The 27,370-nt window shown below is 37.9% G+C and overlaps 1 protein-coding gene across 1 annotated transcript; it reads left to right on the top strand.

The window, feature by feature from the left end:
• Window positions 1–1,003: 1,003 nt before the first annotated feature.
• Window positions 1,004–27,370, top strand: LOC309575475 (ATPase family AAA domain-containing protein 2-like; the record flags this gene model as incomplete). The annotated part of the gene is given in 21 exon segments (XM_082285911.1): window positions 1,004–1,026; window positions 2,497–2,621; window positions 9,577–9,689; window positions 9,876–9,991; window positions 11,234–11,408; window positions 12,052–12,140; window positions 12,471–12,630; window positions 13,830–13,920; window positions 14,353–14,667; window positions 15,294–15,399; window positions 15,871–16,051; window positions 17,489–17,674; window positions 18,907–19,042; window positions 19,190–19,386; window positions 21,262–21,421; window positions 21,821–21,997; window positions 22,000–22,110; window positions 22,616–22,906; window positions 23,607–23,731; window positions 25,764–25,892; window positions 27,332–27,370. Coding segments are annotated over 21 exon segments (3,045 nt in total).

Below are 27,370 nucleotides of genomic sequence, written 5' to 3'. Positions count from 1 at the left end.
GTTTTTGCATGTATATCTACAATAACAACTTCAAGGACATGAGTTCTGACTGGACAAATTGCTCACATTTGCCAAAGTGCTTTGTAGTACTTCAGGATAATGGCAAGCCTGAAACTGTCACAGCTTCATCATGCTGCTAATAATCTCAGGAATCAAAATTCTCAGTGTTTGACATGAACCGGGTAGACATAAAAAAATGAGATTATTATGCATTGATGTTTAATTGAGCAGGCATTTTGTGAGTTTTGTAGTAGAAGCTGACAGGAAGGTGGATCAGAGCTTGAAATCACCATGATATGCAATAGCAGGATCAGGTTGCTGAGTGTAAGCTCGGCTCAGTAATAGCAAAACCATCTCTTTTATCATCCCTGTGTTCAGCACAAATCCAACACACAGCTCCACACCAGCCACTGTGAAGAAAATTAACTCTAGTCCAACCAAAACAGCACAGCACCCAGCCCTGAGTGTCTTTGAGGAGCCCATAATATGTGGGCAAATGGATTTCAGGTACTGCCTATCTCTCCCCCTTGACAGATCTTTTTTAATCCCCAAAAAACCGTGCATTTTAGCATTTAACTATTTCAGAACAACACATACAAATTCAGGATAAAATCTTACACAACATCAAATAAGGCAATAAAAATTACTTACCCTCTTCATTACAGCAATAATATTAAAAATATGAGGATTACTTTTCTAAATTGTTTAAATCTTGGCATTAATATTACTTTATTCTGAATTTTCTTTTTAGTGTTATTGGGAAGTAAGAGGCCCCCTCCCCGTCCACCTCCATTTAAATTTTTTTTTATGGAAACAAGATAAATAAATTCTTTTTTCTTTTGATAATTGGGCCATATTGAGTTCATGGAACATTTAATCTTAAAAGCAAAGAACCATTACACAAGAAACATCACATACTTAGGTGATTAGTCTATTAATATATGCTGTTATTTTTATAACTGCAGTAGAATTACATGTGTAAAGCAGTTTTTCAAATTCGTCGATGAAAGCTCAGAAACACAACCAGTAGGTGGCCCCAGCCTAACATCTCCCTCACACCGTGGTGCTCTGGTTTGCTGGAGGTTGGATTGGTGAAACGGTTCTTGCTAGAATATTCAATGCACTTATGTATCAAAAATTAGGGATCAGAATGATGGATAAAGACTTTATTCATAGCTGCCCGAAGTATAGGCTACCCTTCCATAAAGCTGGGAACCAACTGAAATGTTCAGCTGAACGTTTAATGAGATTTCACTTTGCACAAATGAAAACAAGTACATGAAGAAAGTGCCTTTTCTCACAGGTGGTCATGTACACAGAATGAAAATTTGAAGTAAAATTTAGGCCATTTAAAATGCTGTAGGGAGTAAACTCTGTGCAAGTGAGAAGCTGAGCTGGAGATTGGATCCCACTGAAAGCAAGACAAGAATCATCTGTAATTTCATTCAGTATTGCTATTGGAAAAATAATTTCTCTTGCTATTTAAATTTTAAAAATCACAAGACTCAATGAAGTTTTACAGCAGTAATATTTTAAGAATTGAATTCTACTGAGTAATAAAAGGAAGGAAGGATTTTACTGTGACCAAAGTACCAACCAGGGATTTGTAAATGCAGGTGTGGTGCCTGGCAGTGACACAGACTTTCAACTGATCTTCATCTAGTAGTTTATTTAAACCCATATTTTAATATTTAAATAAAAGTGGAAATCATAAGGAAAAAATAGTGTGTGTGACAATAATAGTGTGCTGTAGACCAGATGGTTAGAAAAAGCAAGCATCAGGGGGAAGTTGCTCAATTGGATGTGTAATTTCTTATATCTACTTGAGCTTGTTTATACACTAATTCCATAAGCTGTTGGGTACCTAATGAATACATATGTCAGGGTATGTTTGGGTAATTGGAGCATGTATCTGTTAAGGATACAAACTTTGAATTTAGAGGTTTAGCAGTTTCAACATATTAGGGAACTAGAAAGTCCCAATAAAACGTAACATGAAATAAAGTGCATTCATGTACCCATTCATGCCATGTTTAGATGGAAACAAAGTATAGCCAGAATTACTCACTGACTCTGGATGCCTAGGATGAAGTATCTTGGGCCTGATATTTCATAGTAATTCATAAGTTTAGACTGCCAATAGTCCTCTAAGAATTAAGTTCCAAGAATACTAAAAGAGGAGAGAAGGACAAGTTATCTCAGTCACTTTGGTTTTTATGAAGAGCAGGTATCCTAAAGCTCGACTTCTGACTAACTGTGGATAGCTGCAATTCCTTTAAGATCTAGAGTCTATGAAATGTTAAATTACAACAATGAGATTTTAAGACTCCACAATCCAAGCTGGGAGGATTTAAAATGGGGTATAAAAAATGAGGAAAACAGAATTAATGACAATTTTTTAAAATTATGATTTAAATTATTCCAGTACAGTCATGGATTTTATAGAGAAAGAGAAGTTTGAATTTTTCTGGGCAATACTCAAATTCCTTAATGTAGCAAATCTTTTGCAAGTGCTGCCTCATTCACTGTGTTAGATGACTCTTCTACAGCAAATGAGGGATTGGCTACCTCACATTTAGCTTCTTCTTCAACACAAACTGTTCCTATATTCCTAGATCCAAGTGAGACAGGGATCTTCTTGAAAAAACCCTCTCATTAAATGACCTGAAAAGGTATTCATACAACTGAGCTGAATTAACATTATAAAAGCAATCTCAGATATTTCTGATCTCCTGAATGAGTCACTGATGTTCTCTTAATGCAGCTTTTCTTTTGCATGATTTTTTTTGGATGTGAAATCACAAGGAAGCAAATACAGAATTAAATTTACAAAGATTTCTTACTGTTGCTGGATCATTCCAGATTTTCAAACACAGATTGTAAAGAACAAAATTCAATATTATAACTGGTATTAACTACTCCAGCCAAGGGCAATTCATTATTTTAATATTACAGCTTGTTTCAGTGACACTAGTGGGTCTCAGCTCCTTTCCTACTTGAGCATACCTCAGAAAATACTATACAGAAGTGTGACTGTTTTACCGTTAGAATACATCAGACATGAATTTAAATTTTTAGTTCATTTTTTACCTTTGACTTAATAATTCTTTAAATTCATACTTGCATATTTCATAAGTTCAACTGCACAACAAATAAAGAAAAAATGCGGATCTTTTCTTTCAATACTGTACTGGCCCAGTGTGACATGTAACCTTCCCAGCTATTTTTCTTGGTTCCTATCACAATATTTGTATATATGTCTGTATTACTTTTCTTTTGTCCTTTATCTTATTAAAAATACAACTTAAAAAAGAAATAATTATCAGTCCTATTTTTAAAAATTACTTGTAGTTATGCATCATGCTAATAACTCCGTGTGTGTTGACTGCTTTACCAAAAAAAAAAAAAAAAAATCATAGGCAAAACCCAGCCACTGTACAGAAGAAATAAAAAGAAAATCCTTGGAAAAATAATGGAACTGCTAATATGAAACTAATAAATAAATAATTATAAGCGAATAGCAGAATTAATGCATATTCATTTGTGTTTATGGAAAGTAATCTGTATTGGGTCTGGCTGAGATAGGGTTCATTTTCCCACAGCAGCCCTCACAGTGCTGTGCTTTCTATTGGTAGCTGGAAAGGTACTGATAACACACCAGTGTTTTGCTACTTCTGAGCTGCGCAAACTTTCACTTTTCTTTTTTTGCTTTAGTAAACTGCCTTTTATCAAGCTAGTAGTTGTTTCCCATATTATTTTCTCTCCCCTGTCACTCTCAGAGTGATAGCTTGGTGAGCACCTGACATCCAGCCAAGGACAACACAATATACAGTTCTATCAAACCATCTTCACATTATATTTTCTGTAATACTGGTTGCTTAAAAGATGAAGAAAATTGGGATTTAGAGGTCTGTTGAAGCTGTAGACTTTGACAAAGTTTTACACCACTACAAATCAAATCTGTTTTGTTTTGCAATGTTAGAACAAAATAAGTTGGGGGTTTTTTCATCCTGCAGAGCTACTAGAATGAGCCTTATTAGCAAGACTTTGTTCTGTGGCATAATATTGGCTAGGGACTTTCTTTTGACAGCAGAGAAGATATTGTTGTTCCTGGCAGCAAGTGGCAAGTGCATGCAGTGGTTGGGCTGAGACCTCCCTACGTGCCACTATGTATACAGTAAGTTTTTATTGAGAGGGTGATAAGGTTGTCCAGAGGCTGTGGATGCCCCACCTGTGGAAGTGTTAAGGCCAGGCTGAATGGGGCTCGGAGCAACCTGGCCTAGTGAAAGGTGTCCCTGTCCATGGCAGCTGTTGAACCAGGTGGTTGCTCATGGTCCCTTCTAACCCGAGCTGTTCTATGATTCTGTGACTATCAAGTGTTGGGTATCAGGTGCCCTCCACAGTAGGGTCCCACCAGGGACTTGGGAGTTGGGCATGATCAAGCTTGGAACTTTGTGAGGTCACTGCCAAGCAACCTGACAAACATTCCATAAATATTCCACTGCAGTTGGTCCGGTAGCATCTCCTGCTTGTGGCTTGTTTTAAGATATAAAATTCAAAGACTGCACAGGAGGATGTATTTGTCAGGTGCTCCATGTGTAAATATTTTGGACACAGCCAATGTTTAAATTGGCCACCGGTGTCTTTATTTTGGGATTGCCAGTTGTAGAGAGATCTTCACGCCAGAGCATCTTTTATGTGTGGGCTGGTTCTTGTGAACTGAAATGATCACTTCATGTTGTGACTTTCAGTAGATTTAACTTGCCCTCTAAATTGATCTTCTTGGCACCAGAAGTGCCTTCATGTTTAATTAACTTTTCTTTCCTGCTTGCAAATAATTTTATAATGTCCTGTTGACTTAAGAAATGGCAGAAATTTGGACACAGGCAAAGTGAAGCAGTCGTAGCATTTCTGCTTGTGTGTCTTTAACTTCTCTTTGTGAAGCCCAAATTGACATTGTTTTCTGAAATGTTTTCAAAGAGTATCAGCAGGGAGATATTTTTTTCTAGCACATATAGTCATGGAAAATCAGCATGAGACTTTAATTCCAGTTAAGACTAAGCAACCTGTTGTCTGAGGATGGCTGTGAACTAAAAATGACTTAATGCTATCACGCAGAGCAACTTAAATGCTATGAAAAACTGCCATAATTTCTTTTTGTTATCTTCGTATGATCTTCAGAATTCTCTTTTTTTCCTACTAAATGTGATTCTTTCTGTACTGTGTTCAGCAAGAGGGGAAAATAACCTGAAAACAATGTATGTTTGCAAGTCCTCAAATGCTTGTTTTTAAATCTCTCTATAAAAAAAAGTAAGCATTTGACCTAATTTTTAAGTAGAGTTGAAAAATTTGGCTAAGTGTCAGTGACTCTTGCTTTGTGCACGCTGTATTAAAATACCATGCTGACTATGTGCGTTGTTTTCAATGGAATATTTTTGTACTTGACTATCTTTGCTCTTACGTGTCAACTTTGTATCTTAGTACTGCAGAAGCAGTCTTGCAAAAAAAGGGGGTGACACAGAAAAGACACCTAGACAGCAGAGAATGGGAGACCGTGGCGTGTTCTACTTAGTATTAGTATCTACTTCTGCACAGAAGAAGTAGATACTAATTTAATTTACTATTTTTATATGTGAATGGCATTTCACATAAAGAAATTACTTAGTTATAATTTTAATTTAGCTGAAAAAAACTTTTTCCAAAGCGTAGTATAGTATAAACTAATATTTTATTCTTGCTCTCTAATTATAATTTAACATCTTACTATTACAGTCATGCCACAGCTACGTTCTAAGGTGGAGGAAATATCTTCAGAAGACATGAAAGAGCAGTGATATGCTGAAACACATCATATACTATGCTTGCTGAATTGCCTTATGATTTTTGAATGGACAAAAATAAAACCCCCAGCTTTTTACAAATAGCTGTCTCAGGGCTTGGGTTTTCATTCAAATCTTACTAAAAACTGAATTCACTGATACCTACTTTATCTGTGTTTGTTCTTGTGCCAGCCTTGCCTGTGAGCTCAAGTAATCCCCTGTCCCAAGAGGAACTCATGTTAAAATGATAGACACTAATCAATCACATTTCCTCTGTCTTGGTTTTGCTCTATTAAATCAAGTTCCTCCACTGTCCTCTTGAATGTCAGGCACTTTGTTTTTTAAACATATCCATAGCCTGCTTTCATAGTTGTTTTTGGTCAGATATAAATTCCTTTGTGGTTTGTTTCAACCAGAATTGGCCATAGTACTTCATAAATCATCTTTCAAATGCCAGTATGTTTTTCTTTTTCTGCTAGGAATTGCTTTGTCCTACACTACAGTGGGTTCTACCACACTCTTGGATAATTAACCTGTGACTAATTGATACACTCAGCTTTGTATCTGGCCAAGTGTTTGACTTTCACATTTACTAAACCCTATTTTAGAGTAGAAATCCTTGCTATTAATCCTGGGTTCCAGAGTGGTGTTCCTATTCCCTCCCCCTTGCGTTAATTTAATATTTTGTGTATATGGAGTGCCTTGAAAATGATCCTATAAAGGCACCAGATATGCCCACAGGTTTTCTGCATGTTTGTGTCTGATTTTTACTGTTTCTTTTAATTAGGAAAGTCTAGATATGGAAACAACTGGTGAAGAAACAACTGAAAATCCAGGTAGCATTCTAGGCTAGTTCTGTTCTAAATTTCTTTGACTATGCCCTAGCCAAAAGCTTTTTCTTAAGCAATTGAAATGGACTGAACTACTGGTATTTTGCATCTGTTAAAAAAATCTGTGTTGCTCTTGACATTACAAGCCATAGCCACAGATTCTAGGGCTGTACTGGTAAAGAGCTCATAGGGATTCAGACAAAGAAGTCCCAAACCCCGGTGTTTTTGCAAAACATGTGCAAGATAAAAATCTATGGAGAGGAGGGAATACCTGTCATACAGCGCACTTTGAATATATCATTATTTGCAACAGTACTTAAAGAGCTTAATGTTCTGTGCAGTAATTTCATCATAAGGAAGCGAAGCAAAAGGAAAAAAGCTTTGCTTTGTTGAGTGCTATCAAGATACACTGGAAAGTAGGTTATAGGCAGGGTTTTTCTTAAGAGCTAATTTCTTGCGTGGATGCAAGATTTTTTTAATGGAAATACATGCACTCAACTTTAAATTTCTTACCTTCATTCTGCCATTCTTAAATGTCTGTACCCCATGGACATTCTATTTTTTTTCCTATTTGGGATCCTTACTGTTTTCCAGTAAAAAAATGACCTATCTTGAAAGAATAGTAATTAATGAGACTTCATAATCTTACTCATGTGTTTTACAGTTCTCCTTAAAAATCAGGGGTGTGTTTTTTCACTTCTACTGTGCACTGATCAACCCCCACCTGCCTTGAAACTTCCCCTGAACTTAGAGATGGGTGATACACATCCTGTTTTCTGCCTCTTTGACTATCCCACTTTATCTTATATTTGTTTGTGACATTATTCTAAATCCTTTGCTTTCAACAGAACCTAGAAATTGTGAGACAGATTCTTCAGTCCCATCTTCATCTGTCTCAGAGAGAGATTCATGCCAAGGGAATAAAAGGTTTGTGTATGGCTAAGTGATAGTACTTTCTCAATGGTGCTGTCACATGGCTCAATAATGCTTTCAAGGGGTTTTGAACTGGTGGTAACTACAGATAAATAGTATGATTATTATTGTAGTCTGAGAATATAAAGAAAACAAACACTGGTGGGGAGGCCATTCTTTTTACTAGCCTTCATATTTTACTTGAAAATGCAGTATTTATGGTCACTGATAGGGTGATGATGAGGGTTGTGGCTGAGATTGTGTAACTGAAATTTATTTGTTCTGGAACTAAAGCCAGAATCTCCCTCTGAAAACCTTAGACTATTTAATCTCGAGAGATGAAAATTATTTTCCTAAAACCAAAGACAGTTTAATTAGAGGGAGAGCCTGTATGGAAGTTTTAATGGATTTTTTTTTAATAACTCAAACACTGATTCTGATGTCTCTTTGGAATCAGTTCATGTTTCTATATGAAGCTATCCTTAAACCAGAAAAATGTTAAATGAAAATCTAATTTATGAATTGGATTAGTAATGACAAAGGGGTGTCAGATCATATAAACAGAGCATGGAGAGTGCCTTCCCTTGCTAGATAGGAACACTTTGTTTTGCATCCTTGAAAGCAGACTATTATGGAAGGAAAGGATTTTGAAGTCAAATTTTTAAGTAAGTGTAAAATGTTGATATTTCACAGAGTGGCTGCATAATGCTAAGTGAAACTTGATTTGTGTGTCTAAGAGAGAGACTGGACCAAAGGAGTAACTTGATTAAGAAATTTCTTTGCACACTAGTGAAACATTTTACCTTCCTAAGAAAAATCAAATACTGCTGTCACAAGGAAAATCACACAATGTACTTTGAAATCTGATGAAAAGTCCAATGATCTGAAAACTTACTAGATTTCAAAGTAAACTCTGAGATAGCGTTAACTTAAATTTTGGTATTACTTAGGGTGCATTTTAATTTTTTACTTGTTTGAATGTTTGCAGACAGAGATATGGAATCTTCAGCAGTGATTCCTTTTTCTCTTCTTCTGATGATGAGGATTTTGAAATGCAGAGGAAGAAGAGAAATTTAAGGAGGTTAATGAAATTGGAGAAGAGGGGAGGGAGTAGTCTGCCTGGGAACATTTTGCATATGCCTAACTGTGAAGTGTTGCCATCTTCATCTTGTACCCTTTCTAAATTGTGGCAATATTTAATCATACCTGTTGGTATGGACAACTGTAAATGGAGTCTCTAAAACTGGATTTTTAGAATTGACTTTTGATAAGAAATTTTATTTCTAGGTGGGAATAGGAGGAAAGGTACAGATACACACTTTGGTGTATTTCCTTGATGTAAAATTTTACTGCTTTTGTGCTTTACCATTGTTTTTTCAGAAAGAAAACCACTACAAGAGAAAATGTTAAAAGTCAGGGAAATAGGTTTTATTACTTAACAAATGCTCTAGAAATATTAATTGAATAACAGTCTAACAAACGAGCTTTCAGCCTGACATCTTTCAGATGTGCATCTTCTGGCACACACATTCCAAGGTCCTCAGGAAAATCCAGGAGAGGTGGGCAGCCTTTATAGTATTAATCCCCACTGAAATAAGTGTTCTCCTGGAATGTAACTTTTTGAAGGTAAAAACTAGAACTATTTGAAAGATGTCAGTGTGTTTGGGAAGGGGAGGAATTCTTCCATCATACTAATCAAGGTTAGTCCATGGTCTCCACATATGGAATAATTGTTCTAAGCTTGCATTCCTATATGTGCTGGGTTGACTGGCATGGATATTCATAAGTGCTAAGAGTTGTTAAAATAATTAACTCAGTTTAATATCTGGAGCGACCATTTTCCTTTATTGACTCATAGCCATTAAATGTAAAAAGATGGAATGAATATTTAATTATTTAGGAAGTTCATGCTAATTTATAAGGTCTTCTGCATTCACTTGCCATCATTATAAAATCAAAATTCTTCTATCTGCATTGTAAGTTAGAGAGTACCTTTTTTTCCTCCTTAATTCAAGTCAGATCTCTTCTGGTCAGCTTTCAGAAAGGTGCCTTAACGGGAGCTGACAAAGATACCATGAAAATGGGAGGAAGTTTGGCTGGTGTGGAGCAAATGCAAATAGATGGTTCAGTAAGTGGTTTTGGTTCATTGTGGCAGTGAGACATTTGCAGTATTTATGAAAGCTTCCAGTAATGGGCCATCTACAACTCCCTTGGTTTACGGTTTTCTCTCAGGCAATCCAGCTTCTCATGGAACCTTATCGAGGTTGCAGCTTTCTGTAACATATAAAATGTGTTCTGTTGGCTTCATCTTTAGGTACAATTTGATGGTGTGGGTGGTCTTTCTGACCACATTTCATCTTTAAAGGAGATGGTCATTTTCCCATTGCTTTATCCCGAAATCTTTGAGAGATTGAAAATTGAACCTCCAAGGTAACAGACACTGTTTAAAACTCTAAGTTATAATTTACCTATTTTCAGGAGAATTCAACTGGGTCATCAATATGTTTTTGTGCTTCGAAATTCTCAGCAGTGTTGATTTTTTTTTAACAGTAGTAAATTGTAATTTAAAAAAAAATTGATAGACTCTAGTATATATGTAAGTCCAAAGATTTAGTTTGTGGTGAGACTATCCTTTCAAAGTGTCTTGCCTTTCAAAGGTGGAGTTGGGGATATTTTCTTTAAAGCTTTATATGTAAGTAGGCTGGATTAGTTTGTAAGCCGGAAGTACTTTCTACTGGTAGTCAAATGTTTGTTTAGCAAAAATCCACTTGTCTCTGCCACCAACATTTTTTTTTTTTCAAGTTCTCAAGTATCAGTTTTACAACTGATAGGACATGCAACTAGAAACTGCAGTGTTTGTTGTGCTTGAGCTAAAATAAGAATCTGTCCTCTTTTTACACAGCTAAGTGCCTTCTGTGTTACAAAAAAAACCCAGTGATTTAATTGTTAGCTTTATATATTCTTGCTCAATGAAACTCAGTCATGGCATACTGAACTAGGATCTAGAATTCTTTGCCTTCAGTGGCTTTAAAAGTATTTCAAAGTAGAAAGAAAATATTTCTGTGCTTTGCTTCTTTATTCACTGAAATGCTGTTTTGAAGAAGCAGTGTATTGGCTTTTCTAGTTTATGTAAGTGCAGAAATGCAGAATATCTTTCCAGCTTTAGCATACTTCTTCCTTTATCACCAGCAAAGGGAATTCTAGTAACCCAAAGCTTTTTAAGGCAGAATTAAGTGTTTTACTATAAAATCTTGCCATATGTGAAAATAAGCATGAATATGTGTGCATCACTGAAAAATGAACTGGTGATTCCTAAGTTAGCCTAGTCTCAGATTCTGATTTGAAAGTTTGTTCTTGTATGGCTCCAGCCATGCCTGCTGGATTGTCAGAAGTTTTGAAAGTGTCCTTTTGGGATGCTGCAAGCTTTTATCAAGGTTTTGTATTTCTGCATCATCCTCTTTACTGATTTTGTTTGCTGCCTTGTAGAACTGTGTAGGAGCACTTCTGACTTTTCTCACACTTCAGCTGTTACTGCTATCTTATCCATGAGGTGTTTTGTTTAGGAGAGCAGAGTTGTGTGTTTTAAGGATGGGGTTTGTAATAGGTGCTTTTCCATGGTGATTTTTTCTTATGTGAGTTTTTTTTTTTTATTTATTTTTTTTTAAATTGCAGAGGCTGTCTATTCTATGGTCCACCAGGGACTGGAAAGACACTGCTTGCTCGTGCACTTGCTAATGAATGCAGTCAGGGTGACATGAGAGTAACCTTTTTTATGAGAAAAGGTGCTGAGTGCTTGAGTAAATGGATAGGAGAATCTGAACGACAGCTTCGTTTATTATTTGAGCAGGTAAGGTTGAAATGTGCCATGTATTCTGTCTGAAATGGAAATAATTTTCTATTGTCAACAAGAACTCACTCTTTTTTCTTTTTTCAGCTCCTTCCACTGAAACAGGATTGCCACTGTTTCCTTTGTCAGTTGAGTTTTAGGGGCTTGAAATCTCGAGGTGTATTGGGAAAGATTAGTAAAGGAAATAAGAAAATCCTGCGAAGCACCACCGCTACCACCCTCCTCCCCCCCACAAAACAACAAACCAAACAACCTCCCAAAAAGTCACAAAAAATGTTTCAAGAAGCAAGAGGTGGTGGCTTAAGATCACAGGGAAAAGAGATGCAGGCCGAAAGCATGGTCATTTAAATTGGTAACAGAGAGTTGCTTCCAGAACCTGTAACTGAGTTAAATCCTGTCTCTGTTCTTGTGGTTGCCAGATAGATGTTAAAACTATTGGTACAGTTTTTTTCTTGTCACCCAGTCTCTGTGGGTTGACATAGGCTGCTGTCTTCAGTTACTCATGCCACTTTACTCTGTTAGCTCAATTAGCAGAGTCTGAAAAATCTAGTTCATGCCTTTCCAACCATGATGTTTTTCATGCATTTTCTGTTTCAAATAGGGCTGTTTCCCTGATGTCAATATTCCTGTGTTTTCATTGTAGGCCTACCAGATGCGACCTTCAATTATTTTCTTTGACGAGATTGATGCTCTTGCTCCTGTATGGTCCGATAAGCAAGACCAAATTCATAGGTAGGACATGTTTTGTATCTACATAGAAGCTGCTTGATCTTTGTGAAAAAAAGATGGCAATTTATTTAACTTCAAGTGACACATTCATTTTTACTGAAAATTAGTAATTCTGTGCAAATGAATCTCAGATGATTTTTAGACAGTAATTGAAAATGATTTGCCGAGCTTGATATCGACACAAGGCCTGTGTTACCTTATCTGTATTTTATGACTTAAAATGAGTCTTTTGCTAAACAGCATCTCATAAATAAAAACTTGTCCTTTTTGAGTGATCATTGGACAAGGTTATGTGTAACTGAAGAAAATTTACTAAGCATATTTTTCTGTTAGCTCTGTTGTGGGGACATTTCTGACACTTATGGATGGCTTAGCCAGCAGAGGAGAGGTTGTGGTGATAGGAGCCACCAACAGATTGGATTCTATAGATCCTGCTTTACGAAGACCTGGGCGCTTTGAACGAGAATTCCGCTTCAGTTTGCCAAACAAAGAGGTCAGAACTTCCACTCAACCTTAGTGCTTACGTGCCAAAGTCCATCTTTATAACAAAGCCCTGTAATGAGGCAGCATTGTGCGGCAGTGCAAGTCTCCATCCATAGTGTACAGCTTGGGCACAAGAGGGATATCTGGAGACATTACATTGCAGACCTGGCCCTGGGTATCTATGATTAGGGTGATTTGAACAAGTAGTTAGTTCTCTAGTTAGTTTTGGTTTCTCTGTGACTGGTGGAGAAAAGGGGATGCTGATAGTGACTGAAATGTTTAAGAAAGAATGAGTGTATTAATTGGTTATAAACTACTCCTATAGCATCTTGAAAGTGAAAGAAAGGGTGAGAGAATTCCGCCTTGGTAGCAAAAACTTTGATCAAGGCTGGTGCTGGAGCAAATTAAGTATGTTGGGATCTCACTGGAAGTTATTGACAGGGACTTGGACAAAGTTTTGAATGACACAGCACAGGTGCAGGGCTTGGGAAGCATTTAGTTCAATGGCAATAGTTAAGCAGTATAAAAATGGATATATAGCAACTAAAAAATATTGAAGGGGGGACACTGCATGCAAAACTGGAGACTTCTTTTTGTATTTTCTCTCTGGCTATCTCTGATATTTCTTAGCACTTCTTGGAAAAAGGATAAAAGGCTTGTTGGGTTGAAAGCTAGTAAAAGTGCACTAAACAATGCATTTAGCACAAATATTTTTCTCCAGTTTTCATCTGCTCTCAGGAACAGGAGATGAGGTGCCATTAAAAAGATCTAATACATGATTCCCTAATGTGGTAGAATTCCAGAAATCTGCCATAATTAATCTGTGTACCAAGAAATACTTCATGAAATTTTTCTAAATTGGAGAGAATTTTCTTTGACGAAAAATCTCCATTTGTAGATAAGAATTTTACCATGATTTTTTCTTCAGAATCTTTATGTCTCACACTTGTGAAAACTGACTTTTATGGAAGATGTAAATGCCTTTTACTTGACTGCAGCCCCCAGCAAGAGTTTAATGTAACAAGTTTAGAATTATTGAATTTCCTGCTTGAAGTAGCAGACAGCATATTAATAACTGACCTTTAAAATACTAAAAGGTTTAGCTGATAAGAAAAGTATTTTTATTGGTATAAGGGGTTTTGTGGGTTTGTGTTGTCATTGTTCTTGTAAGAGAAAACTTAGGGCAAACTGAAATGCAACTGTTTTCAGGCAAGAAAAGAAATTTTCAAAATTCATACACGAGACTGGAACCCGAAGCCGTCGGACAACTTACTTGAAGAGCTGGCTGAAGAATGTGTTGGTGAGTTTGAAAACAGTGTGGGTTACTACATGGGACTTGAACCCTAGGGAACCTGAGCTTGTATCAGGCAGTACTTGAGCTCTTGTACCTTGCTGCAGAGAGAGGCAGTGAGGAGGAAGTTGGCATGCCTTGGGAACAAAGTTAGGTGCTGCTTCCAATTTTCCTTTTGTCTCTCAGAACACTGAATGGGTTTGGAACATCTTTCCCAGGAACAAAGTTTTGACCAGCAGGCTGCTGCCTAAGTGCAGGATATCAGGCTTTGAGCCACGTAATAGAGATTTTCTGCAGCACAGTAACTCTTTAAATTCTCTCTTAGCCTGGTAATTTTTTGCAGAATAAAAAGTCTTTCAGTGTTGCACTTTAGAAATATTGGCCTTGAATTCTGTTTTGTCTGAGACTGGCATAACATTTGATTCTTGTTTTGTTTATTAGGATACTGTGGTGCCGATATTAAAGCCTTATGTGCCGAAACCGGTCTCTGTGCTCTGCGGCATCGCTATCCTCCGCTATATGAAAGCAGAGAGAGACTGCAGATAAACATGGATTCAATTAAAATAAAAGCAAATGATTTTTCCATGGCCATGCAGAAGACCGTTCCAGCTTCACGGAGGGTTGTGCCTTCCCCTGGGCGAGCGCTATCAGCTATTTCAAAGCCACTGTTAAAAAACACACTGGAAAGGATTTTACAAACCTTGCAAAGAGTGTTCCCCCATGCCGAGCTTGCACTAAAGAAGGACCAACAGAAAGGTATAACGTCTACATTCCTTTGGTTAAAAATCTGCCAAAGCAAAAGCTTGTGATTTGTGCAATCAACATACACAAACCTCTCAGCTGTACTGGCAGCACAGTTTTGTGCTTTGTGTGTGCACAGTGCAGGGCGGGAGCTGCGAGTGACTCGCAAAAGCAGCTGAGAGCTATGTGTTCTTTGCTGGAGCACCCAGTTACTGACAGTACCCATGGTTACTGACAGTAGCTAACAATCACATTTATCACTTGTGGAGAGGAATCTAAGTTTTAAATTATTAGCACCTCTTTTCAAATAAATGCTTAAAGCAGGAGAAATGTTTTTCAGGTGTCTGGGAACTACATAAGTTGTTTCTAATCATCTTTATTCTAAGGAGAAAAACCCACAAGTGTTTGTTAACAGAGATAATACCCAATGCAAATCATGGGACATAGGACAGCTTTGTAAAGACTTGTGCAATCTCCTTTGATTTGTGGCAGAATGAACTCTTCAGAAAATAACATTTAAATGATGAAATACAAGAGAAGTGTTTTCCAGCACCAATTTTGAATGTGTATTAATGTAAGAGAGAGAGATGGACCATACAAGAAAGTTAACAAAGCTCTCTTCTCTTTAAATTCTATTTTAGGAAATTATGTGATTGAGACTGATGAGGAATCACCATCAATCTCTGAAGAGAAGCAAACTCATAAAACACCTGATTGCAAAAAGGCAGAATTCTGCACTTTTAGCAGGTACCTTTGTCCCTGGTATGGTTCCATTTGTAAGATGTCTGGTCTGTAAACTGTTTTGGTGTGAGGGATGCTAGATGAAGGAGTTGAGAGTGTGTGTGAAGGGTGGTCAGTATTTGCCAGATGTAAGTGTGAAGCTACAACTAGTTACTACTGCTCTAACGGGGTACGCTGCCCTGACCCATCAAACTGAACTGTTGTGTGGGTATTTGGCTGGACAGTCCCACTGTGGCATTTAAGAGCTGTTACTTAACCCAGCCAAAAGAGTAGCAGACATGCTGGGGACTGGCAGGATTTCTTAGCAGAGGCAGAGTTTGTGAGAAAGTAGGCTTTGATAGTCTTCCTGTTCACAGACCAGCTTATTATTTTATGGAACAGGGAGAATATTTACAAAAAAAAAAAAAAAAGGAAAAAACTTTACTGTCTGTTTTCATATTCATCACTCATTTTAAACTTTTCTTCTTATTGCTGTAGAAATCCTCGTGACCAGCCAACATCTTACAGGCCACGGTTCTTACTAATTGAAGAGCCAGGATCTGGGCAAGCTTCTGATTTGGCAGCTGCAGTAATACATTCCCTGGAAAAGTTTCTAGTTTATACACTGGACACACCAACTTTGTTTGCTAGCACGTCACCAGATGAAACGTGTGTACAGGTAGCTTTTTCTCTTGTTAGTCTCGTAGGATTAGTGTATAAACTAATGAAGTAAGCAAAATTCATTATCAATATAAGTGGCCTGATTTAAATGTGCTGTTTTGTTTACTTCTGTCTGAAAATTCACTTTTCTGATGGAATGATACCAAGTAAGGATTTTATACATGGCCATGGTTTCCATTTGAAATGTAACAGGGAGAATGTTACTGGCAGCTCAGGAAGACGGGAAGTGCTGCTTATAAACCCCTCTTTGTGGCAAAAAATCCTGCTGGTCTCACGTGGAATTTAGAAAGTTGTTTGTTGCTTTTTAAGACTCTGTGCTACCAGTAGATGGCTCTGCACCAACCTGACGGCATGTCAATGCACATTCTGTAGCCTTTTTTTCAATTATATTTGTAGGGCAGCCAAGGTTTTAAGAAAAAGAATTTTCTTGTTTGGTTTTTTTTCCTATACACATGCAGCTTCTACTGCTGCCGTACATGCAGCAAAAGCATTAAAATTCATGGAATACTTAGATTTGTACAGTGTTGAGTTTTCATTTACTAGGAAAAGGAAATATAAGCAGCTTAGTGCTTTTTTGCTTTTTTACTTTTGGGCAGTAAATCCACTTTGTTTTTTGGCATCACCGTATTAAAATATTTTGATCTCTTGTAGCAGCATTTGAGATCTGTACAAGTTAGGAGAGACACATTATGTGACTGGATACTCATTTGTCACATAGGAGGAGCAGGTAATCTGAAATGGTGCATGGAGAAATTTGTCACGTGAAAGGACTGTTCCACTTCCCTCATCCCGTAGATGCATGTTGTCTTCTGTGATTGAGGTGCCATCTGTAGTCAGTGGCTTGTGGTTTTCCAAAGCCATCTGGTCTGATGGGTCCTTTGGTAATGAGAGGCTGTGAGTGATTTAGCTCTTAAGACAGTCTAAGGACTGGTCACCTCTTATAAAATGTGATTGGAGTTATGAACTATAGCCAGGCTTCTTGTGCTGTGTTAGCCCTCATCTTTTCACATAGGCCTTTGTTTGTTCAGACTCTGTTCCAGTCTGAATAGGGTGTGTCTCCCCTCTGAACTGAAAATGGTGTAGCTGCAGTTGTGTGGTGATTTTTCCAGTCAAGTACATCTTGCTGAAGTGTTAGCTTTGGGTTTTTTTCAGGCACACCACTACATTGGCTGAGTTCTTAGGCTCTTTAGGAGTTATCATATACCTAAGTAGTTTTGAAATCAGCAGAGGTTCAGGTCTGTTTCTGTCTGCATAGAAATGCCTATATTAGAGTCAAAGTGAAAAATTTACATGATTGTTAAGGAGTCATTTATCAATTTGTCTTGATGTCTTGCCTTCATGCCTCTTTTTTCATAAGATAGTTTGACTGATACATAGTTATTTAGTAGCCTGTTCTACATGATGTAGTTTTCTTATCCAAGCTTCATTTTACCAGCTGATGCGAGAAGCTCAAAGAACAGCACCAAGTATCATTTATGTCCCACAAATCCCTTCATGGTGGGAGACTGTTGGACCTACACTGAGATCTGTTTTTACAACACTACTGCAGAGCATCCCAAGGTTTACTCCAGTTTTACTCCTTGCAACATCTAATGTACAACTGAGAGATCTCCCAGAAGAGGTATTTCAGTTGATACTTTACTTCCTTTGTTACTCAATTTCTTGTTAATTTATAACTCCCTGAAGCATTAGAGTTACGTGTGGCTCCTAAGCAGATTCGTATTAATTACTCAGGCATCCAAACCCAGTCCCTTAAAACTTGCTTAGACAAAACAATGCTGGAAACATTTGCCTAGAGTGTTTTCTGAGTAGAGATTGACTTTGACCCAACTTTTTATCCCTTCTCACACATTCAAGCTTATTAGACAGATGTATGGACTTGCTTCAGGCAATGGTTTTGGTGGCTTAAAGATGGTTAGGTGTGTCCTTAGTGAAGACTATGGTGCTTGAAAGGTTGCTAGGAAAAAGACTGTTTTTCTGAAAACATTTTTACTGAAAAGTCAGAGATATTTTTGCTGAAAAAGTACAGAGATTACACTGTTATTGATGGAAAGTGATTTCAAATTTAAATTATTTTTTAGAATTTCAATTACTTCCTTCATCTGGGTGAAAACTCAACAAATTAGAAAGCTAAGTTCCAGTTTCTGTTTAAGCAACTTGGAAATAAATGTTTAGGTGCATTCTTTAACAAAATTCTTCAAGAGGACATGCTGAGCTTTGTAGACGTGAGACTGCATTCAAGGAAGGTGTTCAAAATGTGAATGTGCTGCTCTGATTATTTTGTCTTGGTAACAGAAGTTTTTATACTGTATTAAGTGCCTTCTAAAATAAGGATTGAAATCCCTTCCATACCTTTTGGTAGTAGGTATAGAAAAATGGAATACAGCTTGGAAGTGTTCAAATTGAGACACCTCATTTAAATTAATTAAAAATAAAATTAGAGAAAGCCCAAACACCTTACTAAAAAGCCAGCACTTGTCCTCTGAGCCTTGCCGTTTTCCCTCTGTAGCTGCCATGAAGATTCAAGCCAAAGGCCAGCAAGGCATGTAAATGCAAAATAAGCAGCCTTGAGGATGGTGAATCCCCAATCAGCCCTTTCTCAGTTGTTTATCATACAGTTTCTTCCTAGCTTCCTAGCTCAAAATCTAGAAGGTGATCCTTGGAGAAGGCATTTTAAATTGCCATGCTATAAAAACCTAGTCTTTTAAGGCCAAGAAGGTACCTTTTCATCGATAGTCTTATTCAGATAAGTATTCAGTTTAATTCAGAGAGATACTCAGCTCTTTTGGAACAGAATATAAGAAGTTTGCATGGCCTTGTATAACTGAAGTATCTTTTCTCTTCATACTTTAGATAAAAACATTGTTCAGTGATGAATATGAAGAAGTTTTCAGAATCCCACGTCCTACCTGTGCTGAAAGAAGATATTTTTTTGAGGACTTAGTTATGAAGCAAGCTGCTCAACCTCCTGCATTAAAAATCAACACAAGTGAGGAGGATATTCTGCATATAAAACTTTTCTAACTCTAGGTTAACAGATAATGCAGTATTCACTGTGGTGATAATTTACTATCGATCATTTTTCATGTGCTTGTATATGAGTTCCATCAATTAACAATTTTCTGATTCATTTAAGCTTGCCAGCCTTTGGAAGTGCTGCCTGTAGCTCCACCACCCAAGCCTCGAAAGCTGACAGAGGAAGAAATAAGACAGGTGGAAGAGCAGGAAGAGGATACGTTGCGTGAACTTAGGATTTACTTAAGAGATGTGGCACAAAGACTTGTCATTGACAAACGTTTCAAAGCATTTACAAAGCCCATTGACCCAGAGGAGGTTAGTATTGACTTATAATACTATTATAACTGTGTGTATTCATAATTCCTCTGTGTTTACGTGTCTTGCTGTTTGTGTGCTCTTTCTAGGAAGGTTTATCTTTGGTGTTAGGAATGTACTATTCTGATTTTCCAAGAGGAAGGAACTGAATTTTGCTTTTACTTGACTCCTTGAGGCTCTCAAATGCTTATTATTTGAGTATTCACTGAAAGTCCTATGTTCTTTCTAAAATGTCTTTAAACCTTTAGCGTATTTCAGTTAGAAGGGATCTACAAGGATGATCTAGTCCAAGTGCCAGTTACACCAAATGCCAACACAATTTGCCCATGAAAATGTTTGGATACATTGGTGTGTGTCTTGGGGTGACCTTATGATGTGTATCCCATATCGCTGCCTATGCCCAGAAATTAATTTCTGTGCCTTTCTGTGCCTCTAAACTGAGCCTGAGAGGGGGAAGGAAAAAACTGAGCAAAACTTTTTCAAAGCAGTTTGCAGCTTGTTCAAGGTCACACACAGATAGCAATTCGTTTCCCAGCTGTGGTAGGAGAGGGAGGAAGCACCTGACTTTCTGCTCCCAGGACAGGTTTTTTTTGGCCAGGGGTTCAGCTGCTTTTTCTCCGGAGAGAGACTGAGAGTTGAATTTTTCCTTCCCTGGAATTTCGGTCTTTCTGCCTTTTCTACTGGACTGCTTGATTGCTTTAACATCAGAACACATCAGGAGGACTTTCCACAGGGCACAGAGGGCCTGGCCCTGGGCCAAGCCCCTGCTCCGAGGAGACCAAAGGGAGGACTCTAACATTTTCCCAGGTTTTTCCTTCACAGCAAAAGATTTTATTATTTAGCATTATTTTCCTTTCTCGTGTGTTTGTTAAATAAATAGTTTTATCTCCTTCACTTTCCTTCGAGGAAAATTTATTTTTCCCGAACCTGGTGGGGGAGGGGTGGTTGTGCTTTCTCTCAGAGGATGTATTTCTAAATTTGGCCAAACCGGAACAGTGTGTTACAGGACTAAAAAGCAGAGAGATCACTTTCTCTATATTTATAAACAGTACCTGTAGGGCTGTTCTAATAAAGTCTGAAGCTCTTTGATTAACTGTCAATATTTTCTGTGAGAACAGGAGTAGAAGCAGCAGTTTGTCAAATAAATTTTCAGATGCCGTTCTCAGTTTCATCTGTAGCTTCCCTTAGTACATAATCAACCATAAGGGCTGCATGGGTTTTTCTTGCTCCCATACACTTCCCATTAAAGTTGTTGAATAAGTCTAAGCCAGGGGCATGTACTTCAAAGTCAGTTGTTTTAAGATAGCTTTGCATTTCAGCAAAGTCCCATTCCCTTGAGCATCCACTGACTTGTCTTTTCCTTTCCTTGTAGTTTCCAAGATGTGAATAACCTATAAACACATAGATGTCCTTATCTAAACTAGTCATTAGGCTCCTTTTATGCTTTGAGTGAAGAAATCAGCATCTCTGGGTCCAGTTATCTCATTGGAGACTAGATGCTTAGGACAGGTGCTTCAAAGGTGCAAATCCTGCAGATTTTTTCTTGCTGCCAACAACAAAGAGAATCTAAGGTGACTACTGAGAAAGGCTTCTCTGCTGTGGTTTTCTGAAAGGAAGTGAAATGAATCCAGCCAGTTCCTTTCTCTGCTCCACACATGCTTCTGACCACCCTGCTTCTATTTTCCCCCTCTCCTGGTCTGTCTCTTCAAAGACACCTGAAATACCTTTCCAATTTTCAAGAAACTATCTGGTTATTTTCTGCATCTTTGAGTGTGTTATAAATATCTGGGGCTCTTCAGAAGTCCTTTATTTGACTTTATGAAAATAATTAATTTTTGTAGCTTAAATCTCTGAGCATGTGTCTTTAATTTGTAGGCACCCAATTGCAGGGACACTGTTAAACAGCCCATGGACCTCTCGACAGTTCTGTCCAAGATTGACATGCACCAGTACCTAACTGCAAGAGATTTTCTAAAGGACATCGATCTAATCTGTAGTAATGCTTTAGAGTACAACCCAAAAAAAGGGCCTGGAGGTAAGGGTGTATTTTTTATCCCTAATTTGGAAAAAATTTCAGATGTGTAAATTGATAAATTTTGTCTGTGGAAATTTAGTAATCCCACAGTAGATGTGGGATCAGATAATTTTAAACAATCCCATTAGATAATTTTAAACAACCCCAGGGAGCATTTCTTGCCAGACTGTAAATGTTTTAGCATTAGATATATTGTTTGGGTATGGAATTGTAACATGTGTTGATTGGTAACTAGTACTTTTTCTTAAATAATTAACTTTTCTGTTTTCATGCTGAAAATACTGACTGAGATAACCTTTCAGAACCTGCCTATGAAAAAAGAAAAATCATTCTAAGTAACCAAAATAAAGACTTTCATTGACTGGTAGAAAATTCTCAGTTCTGACTGTAAAATTTCAGATCCCCTCCTGAGGCACAAAGCTTGTACTTTGAGTGATATTGCATATTCCATAGTGAGGCATGAAATGAATGAAGATTTTGAGCAACGCTGCCAAAAAATTAAGGAATCTCGTAAAGAAAGAGGTATGTTTTTTGATGCTGAGGATTTTAAGACTTGTCTCGTGCTTTGTAACCAGCCACACAAGACACAATTCTTTGCTTTGCAGGGTGTAAGAAAGAAGACCCAAAGTGTAATGAAAAATGGAAGATGCCCACAGTGCCTGTGAATGCCAGTACCCCCTGCTCTAATGGCAAGTTTCATTTTATTCAGACTTTCTTGGAGAAGGTGCCAAAGTCACTTCTCTACCTTCTGTGTTCCTGTGGCCAGGTTCCTGTGATCCTTGGTTCTTCATGCCAGAGGCATTAAATATTTCATTATGCTGCTTCAAAATGTGGAGTAAATCCTGAGGTCATTCATTCAATGTGGTTATGAAGTGCAGTGGCTGCTTGACATTGGAAGAGCCTGGCCTTGATGGCCCAACTGACATTAATGGCACCTGCCTCTTGAAGTCCAAAACATTGTCTGTGGCTCTTTTGAATATTCAGCTAGTTTTCAGTTACATGAAACAGTGTTTTCCCCTTCCCTGCCTATAATATATCTAATAGAGAACTGATCTCATTAACTTGCAACCCTTTCTCTAGACACATGTAGGGAGATGGTACTGAAGCTTCTGTAGTTATTCTCCTTGCAAGATGCTGCTGCTGTGTTTTGAAGAAAGAACTGTTTTGGATTACATTTTTTGTATCTTTCTGTAGATAAGTCAAAAAGAAAATGCAAAATGAAGGAATGCTCTTCAAGTATTGCAGCAAAGAGGGAGAATATTCAGTTTGCATCCTCCCAGGATAGTCCTATGGAAGAACATGAAAATGTACTCCAAGGACAACAGAAAAATGGGACAGAAAATGAAAGCAAGAGAGTGACCCTTGTGGCTGAATCCCCTACTGAAAAAAAGAGTGCCAGGCTTCCTGAATGTTCAGACCTAAGAGAGGAGAGTGAAATGCTGGATTGCCAAATAGGTAGAACTTCTGAAGATGGAAGTTCAAATGGTAAGTTAAAGGTCAAAGAGGTAATTTAGCTCCTTTTTGTTCTTGAGCAGGGTTACACTATTTATTAGGTTTTAGCCTTCTTGAATTTCATTCTGTTACTTCTTTTGTGTCTCTCTCAAATCGACATACAGTGTTCCTTGCATAATGATGCTGCTCCTCTAGTTATGTTGGCTGAAGTCATGGTTTTCTGTAGTGGCTGGGATTTTTTGAGTCTGCAGTTTGTTTTTCAAATGGTATCTAATTGTACAAGTATCTTCCCAGTAATAAGCAGCCTGAGTGTAAACTGTACTGCTGTACTTTAAGTAGTGTGGACCCAGAGACCTCCATGGAATAGAAGAATTATGTCCTAATGTTTGGAATATAGGATGTGTAGGTGTGTTTCTGAACCTAAAACACTTTGTTTTTTCCCTGTGTTTGGTTTTTTTAACTTCAGGTTTACTGTGCAGTGCTATAGTGGCAACATGAATATTTTCTCTTAGTTTTACCCAGCCTTTTTTATCTAGGGCTTTCTTTCACATCTGAGTTTCTAGTTTTTATGGAGAAGCACTAGAAGGATAGAAGTCAAGCATTTCTTGGTAAAAAAACTGGCAACAGTTTTGCCTCTGTTATTGCAGAGGGCTACTGTTTTCCAGGTACAGGATGCTTCACTGATACTGTAGTCCAGATAAAGAAATCATGACTTAAATGTGTGTAATTCCAGATTCACAGGTACATCATAAAACTTATGTGGGACATTCTCAGGTGGATGAGCAACCCGAAGTATGTGATGGGAAAACAAAGAAAATTCACACACAGGGAGTGTCTGTGGATTACTCTGAGCTCAGAGTAAGTCTAATTTCAATTTTGTTAATACTGAAGTAGGACATTTTCTTGCTACCTGTATGGTTGTAAATTAAGTCAGTTTTTAACCAATGCCAATTCATGAGAGGGGTACATAGCTTGTGAAATAATTCAACCTGTAATGACTGGTGTTTCCACAGCTGGTATAGATGGCTGCTTTTGCTGAACTGAATTTTAGGAGACTGCGTTCTCTTCCTAATTTTCAGTGTAAAAGGGCTTGTTAAATTTTAAAATAAGTCACTGACAACCTGCTACTACTGTAGGTTAGCAGTTTTTATGATGGACTGGGGTGCTGGGTGTTTTGGTTTGCTGTTCACATGTTTTCATTAATTACAAACTGGAAAAGGACTTTGATTTTTATCAGTTATGACTTTAAACCTGAAATTAGAAGGTTGACCTAAAGATCATCCTGGATAAAATATTAATATCTGCTTTTCTCAAAGGCTTTCAAAATTCAGTGATAGAATTTTGCATCCATACAATTACAGTGTTACACGGTTTTTCCAGTCCCCTGTAGGATAGAAGTTGTTTTCCTAGGGTGTAGTTGGGGAAAGGATCAAACATGGGCTTAGGCTGCAGGGGGGAAAAGAGGTTCCTTTGCAGGAACTGGAGAGGGTAGAAGGACCTGCCTTTCAGGGGACGTAGCCATGAGAAAAATTCAGGAAATTGCTAGGTTGAAGTCCTGGAGGTTGGTCAAAGGAGAGGATGGTGCTGTTTACCTGCCATGATGAGAAAGAGAGTATTACTTGGTTGTTTCCCTTGTGTGAGGAGAATGTAACCAGAGAGAAATCCCCTTTGGTGAAGGGGCTTGCCAGCACAATTTCTATCACACTTTTAAGTGTTGACCTCAACTGTAGAGGTTAAATTAACTTTCCAAGATGGCTTCCTAAGGAAACAAACTTCAGGGGGTTGTGTTGTTTAGGTCAGCTTGTGTATTTAAAGAAGCCACGTAGGTTTTTCTAGAATCAGGGTGCTAACGGCATGTAATCTGAAGTTATTGCCTACTGACTGGAGGAATGGTAGGGTAGAGCCCTTACAAATGTTTCTGCTCATATGTGTTTCAGCTGTGAGGAGACAGCTACAGTCATGAAACACGTCTTTTAGACTTGTTTCCTTAACATGGGTGTCACTGGAAGTCACTGCTTGTACCAGAGAGCCAAAATGGAGCTGCTTGGTTTTGTATGGGGTTTTTGTTTGATTGATTTTGTTTGTTCTCTTGGGGGTTTCTTTTGTATGTGTGTTCACTTATTTGCTCAATATTAGATATAGAACTCAAATCTTGTGGTAGCTGATCTGAGGGAGGACGAGTCTGGTGGCAAGCAGTTGTGAGGCAGTAATATTTTTGTTTGGTGTAGCTGCTCTCTTGAGCTACATCTTAACAGCCTCCCACAACACACAGCTGCTGAACAGCCCCAGCACTGCTGCTGCTAGCTTGTTGGTGTTGCTTTCCCAGAGATTACCATTTTCACATCTTTGGTAACACAAGGAACTGTGTGAGATATTGGTAGTTTCCTACAGACAACTCTCTGGTAGTTCATCCACTCTTGAGTTGCAAGGTAGGAGCTGTCTGATGTTAGTCACAGTACAGATTCAGCTAATGGGTAGAGGTGAGCACCTAAGTATGCTTTTGTTTCCATCTGGCACAGCTCTATATGTAAGATCTGTAGCCTTGTTTCCAAAACCACATTTTCCAGGGCCTCGTATTGCATTTCTAATGAAGTGCAACCATGACTTTCCTGTGGCAACTACTCTTTGACAAAGTGGATGGTGTCATTCCCCGCTGTTCTAGAAGCAGTTGATTGGCAGTTATGATCCCTGATGTTATATAGTGATAAGAAAGAACTGTCTGAAATGTAAGCCTTTTCTTTGACATATGGAATATTAATTTGCTTCCTCCAATTAAATCTTGTCAGAAATCTAATCAGTTTTCTGAAGTGCCGCTTTTATATAACAATGTAAGAAAGTAGGATGTATCTTGTGCTATTCTAAACTGTAATTTCCATTTTTTTTGCTTCAGCAAGTGCTGGATTTGGTCATTGTGGCAACTGAGAATGTCAGTATATCTCGCATGGAAAGACTATATGCTCTTCTTAGCCAGTGCATTTACCAACATCGGGAAGATGATGACAAAACTGAATTAGTGAAGGTAAATTTTTTGTCTTGTAGCCCTTTCTGTCACATGCTATTATATGTGTGTGTGTGTGGATATGTATGTGTGCTCTGTGAACATCACACTTATTTGGCATCACTCTTTACTGCTTAGTTGCCTGTTTCACAAGACTTTCATTTCAGTCTGGAAGACATTTATCCATATTGCAAAACCATTGTTGTATGTGGCATAGTTGTTGGCAGTTTCAACAGGAAAAGGCTTGAAGACAATGGATCAACCCACTCAGGCCTCTCAAACCAGTTAACCTCACTCTGTCAATAAAGGTTTCTCCAGAAGCCTTTCAGGGGTGGGAGGCTGTGAAAGGAGGGTGCTTTTCTCTGTGTGTCACTTCCTCTTTCTCCCCTTGCAGGCAGGCACACATGGTAATGCTTGTATAGTAGTCATTCCATTCTTGAAAAGAAATGAAGTATGAAACATAACAAGAACTCGAGACTTCGTCTAGTCTCACCAGACTTTCTTTTTAACTAGCATGGCCCAAATGTCTTTAATTTGACAAAGGGGGAGTTTTCTGCCTATGACAGTTTGATGCTAATGAGTCAAATTCTCTTAATCTCTGCCTCTAAGAGAGGATTTCTTAGTTGTCAGACTGGGCAGAAATCTTCCACAGGCACTCATGGTCCCAGTTGGGCATTCCCAGTACTGAGTTCATTTAGATAGGTTGGATATTCAATCTTCAGCTTCAGTATCCTTGAATCCATTTGCCTTTCAGATGCTTGTGCCTAAGAATAGATAAAATTCTTCATGCCTCTCAGTCTGCCTTAAAAAAAGAGCAAGCCTCTTGTCTTTGGCCCTGGTCATCTCAATCTCTTCTTCCACAGCTAATAAAGAGTTGGAACAGACTCTGTTATAGTTGTGCAGGCCATTCCTGAAAAATGCACCCTTCTCTCATCTAGCATAATGATGTGGTTTAACATGAAAAGGGACCTGTTTATGTTATCTCAGTGCTTGTGAGCTTTTGTGACTAGACTTGATTTTTTTGTTTGTTTTCTACTTCTACCTTAACCAAAAAATATTTCCTCTTCAAAGTACCCACATGAGTTGTTCAGGAGCAACCTCTGCTGTATGAAGAGAGAGACTTTAACAATTACTTAATCAGAGTGCAGAAAAGAACAGTTCCAGCTTTTAGTTATGGCTCTTTGGGAACTGCTTCTTTTCTCGTTGTTGAAACCGTCATTGATAAAGATCCATAGTCCCATAAAACAGATTCCTCCAGTCTCTCTAGCCTACTCTGTATTTTGGGTGCCTAATGAAGCTAATGGGTCTAGAAAGATGTGATGATGGTAGCACATGTATTGGCTAAACATTACTAACATTTGTATGTATGAACAGACTTGATTCTTTTGATGAAGAAGCAAATAGGGTTGTCTAGCTTGCATTCACACTGTGACTCCTAATTTTTCTTTTTTTCTTATTAGGCAATGAAGAAAGAAATTGCAACGTTAAGTTATCTGTGA

Source organism: Coloeus monedula, assembly GCF_965178545.1.
Source record: "Coloeus monedula genome assembly, chromosome: 1".
Classification (NCBI taxonomy): domain Eukaryota; kingdom Metazoa; phylum Chordata; class Aves; order Passeriformes; family Corvidae; genus Coloeus; species Coloeus monedula.
The sequence above is the reverse complement of the archived record's forward strand: the minus strand, read 5'-3'. Positions and strand labels throughout refer to the sequence as shown.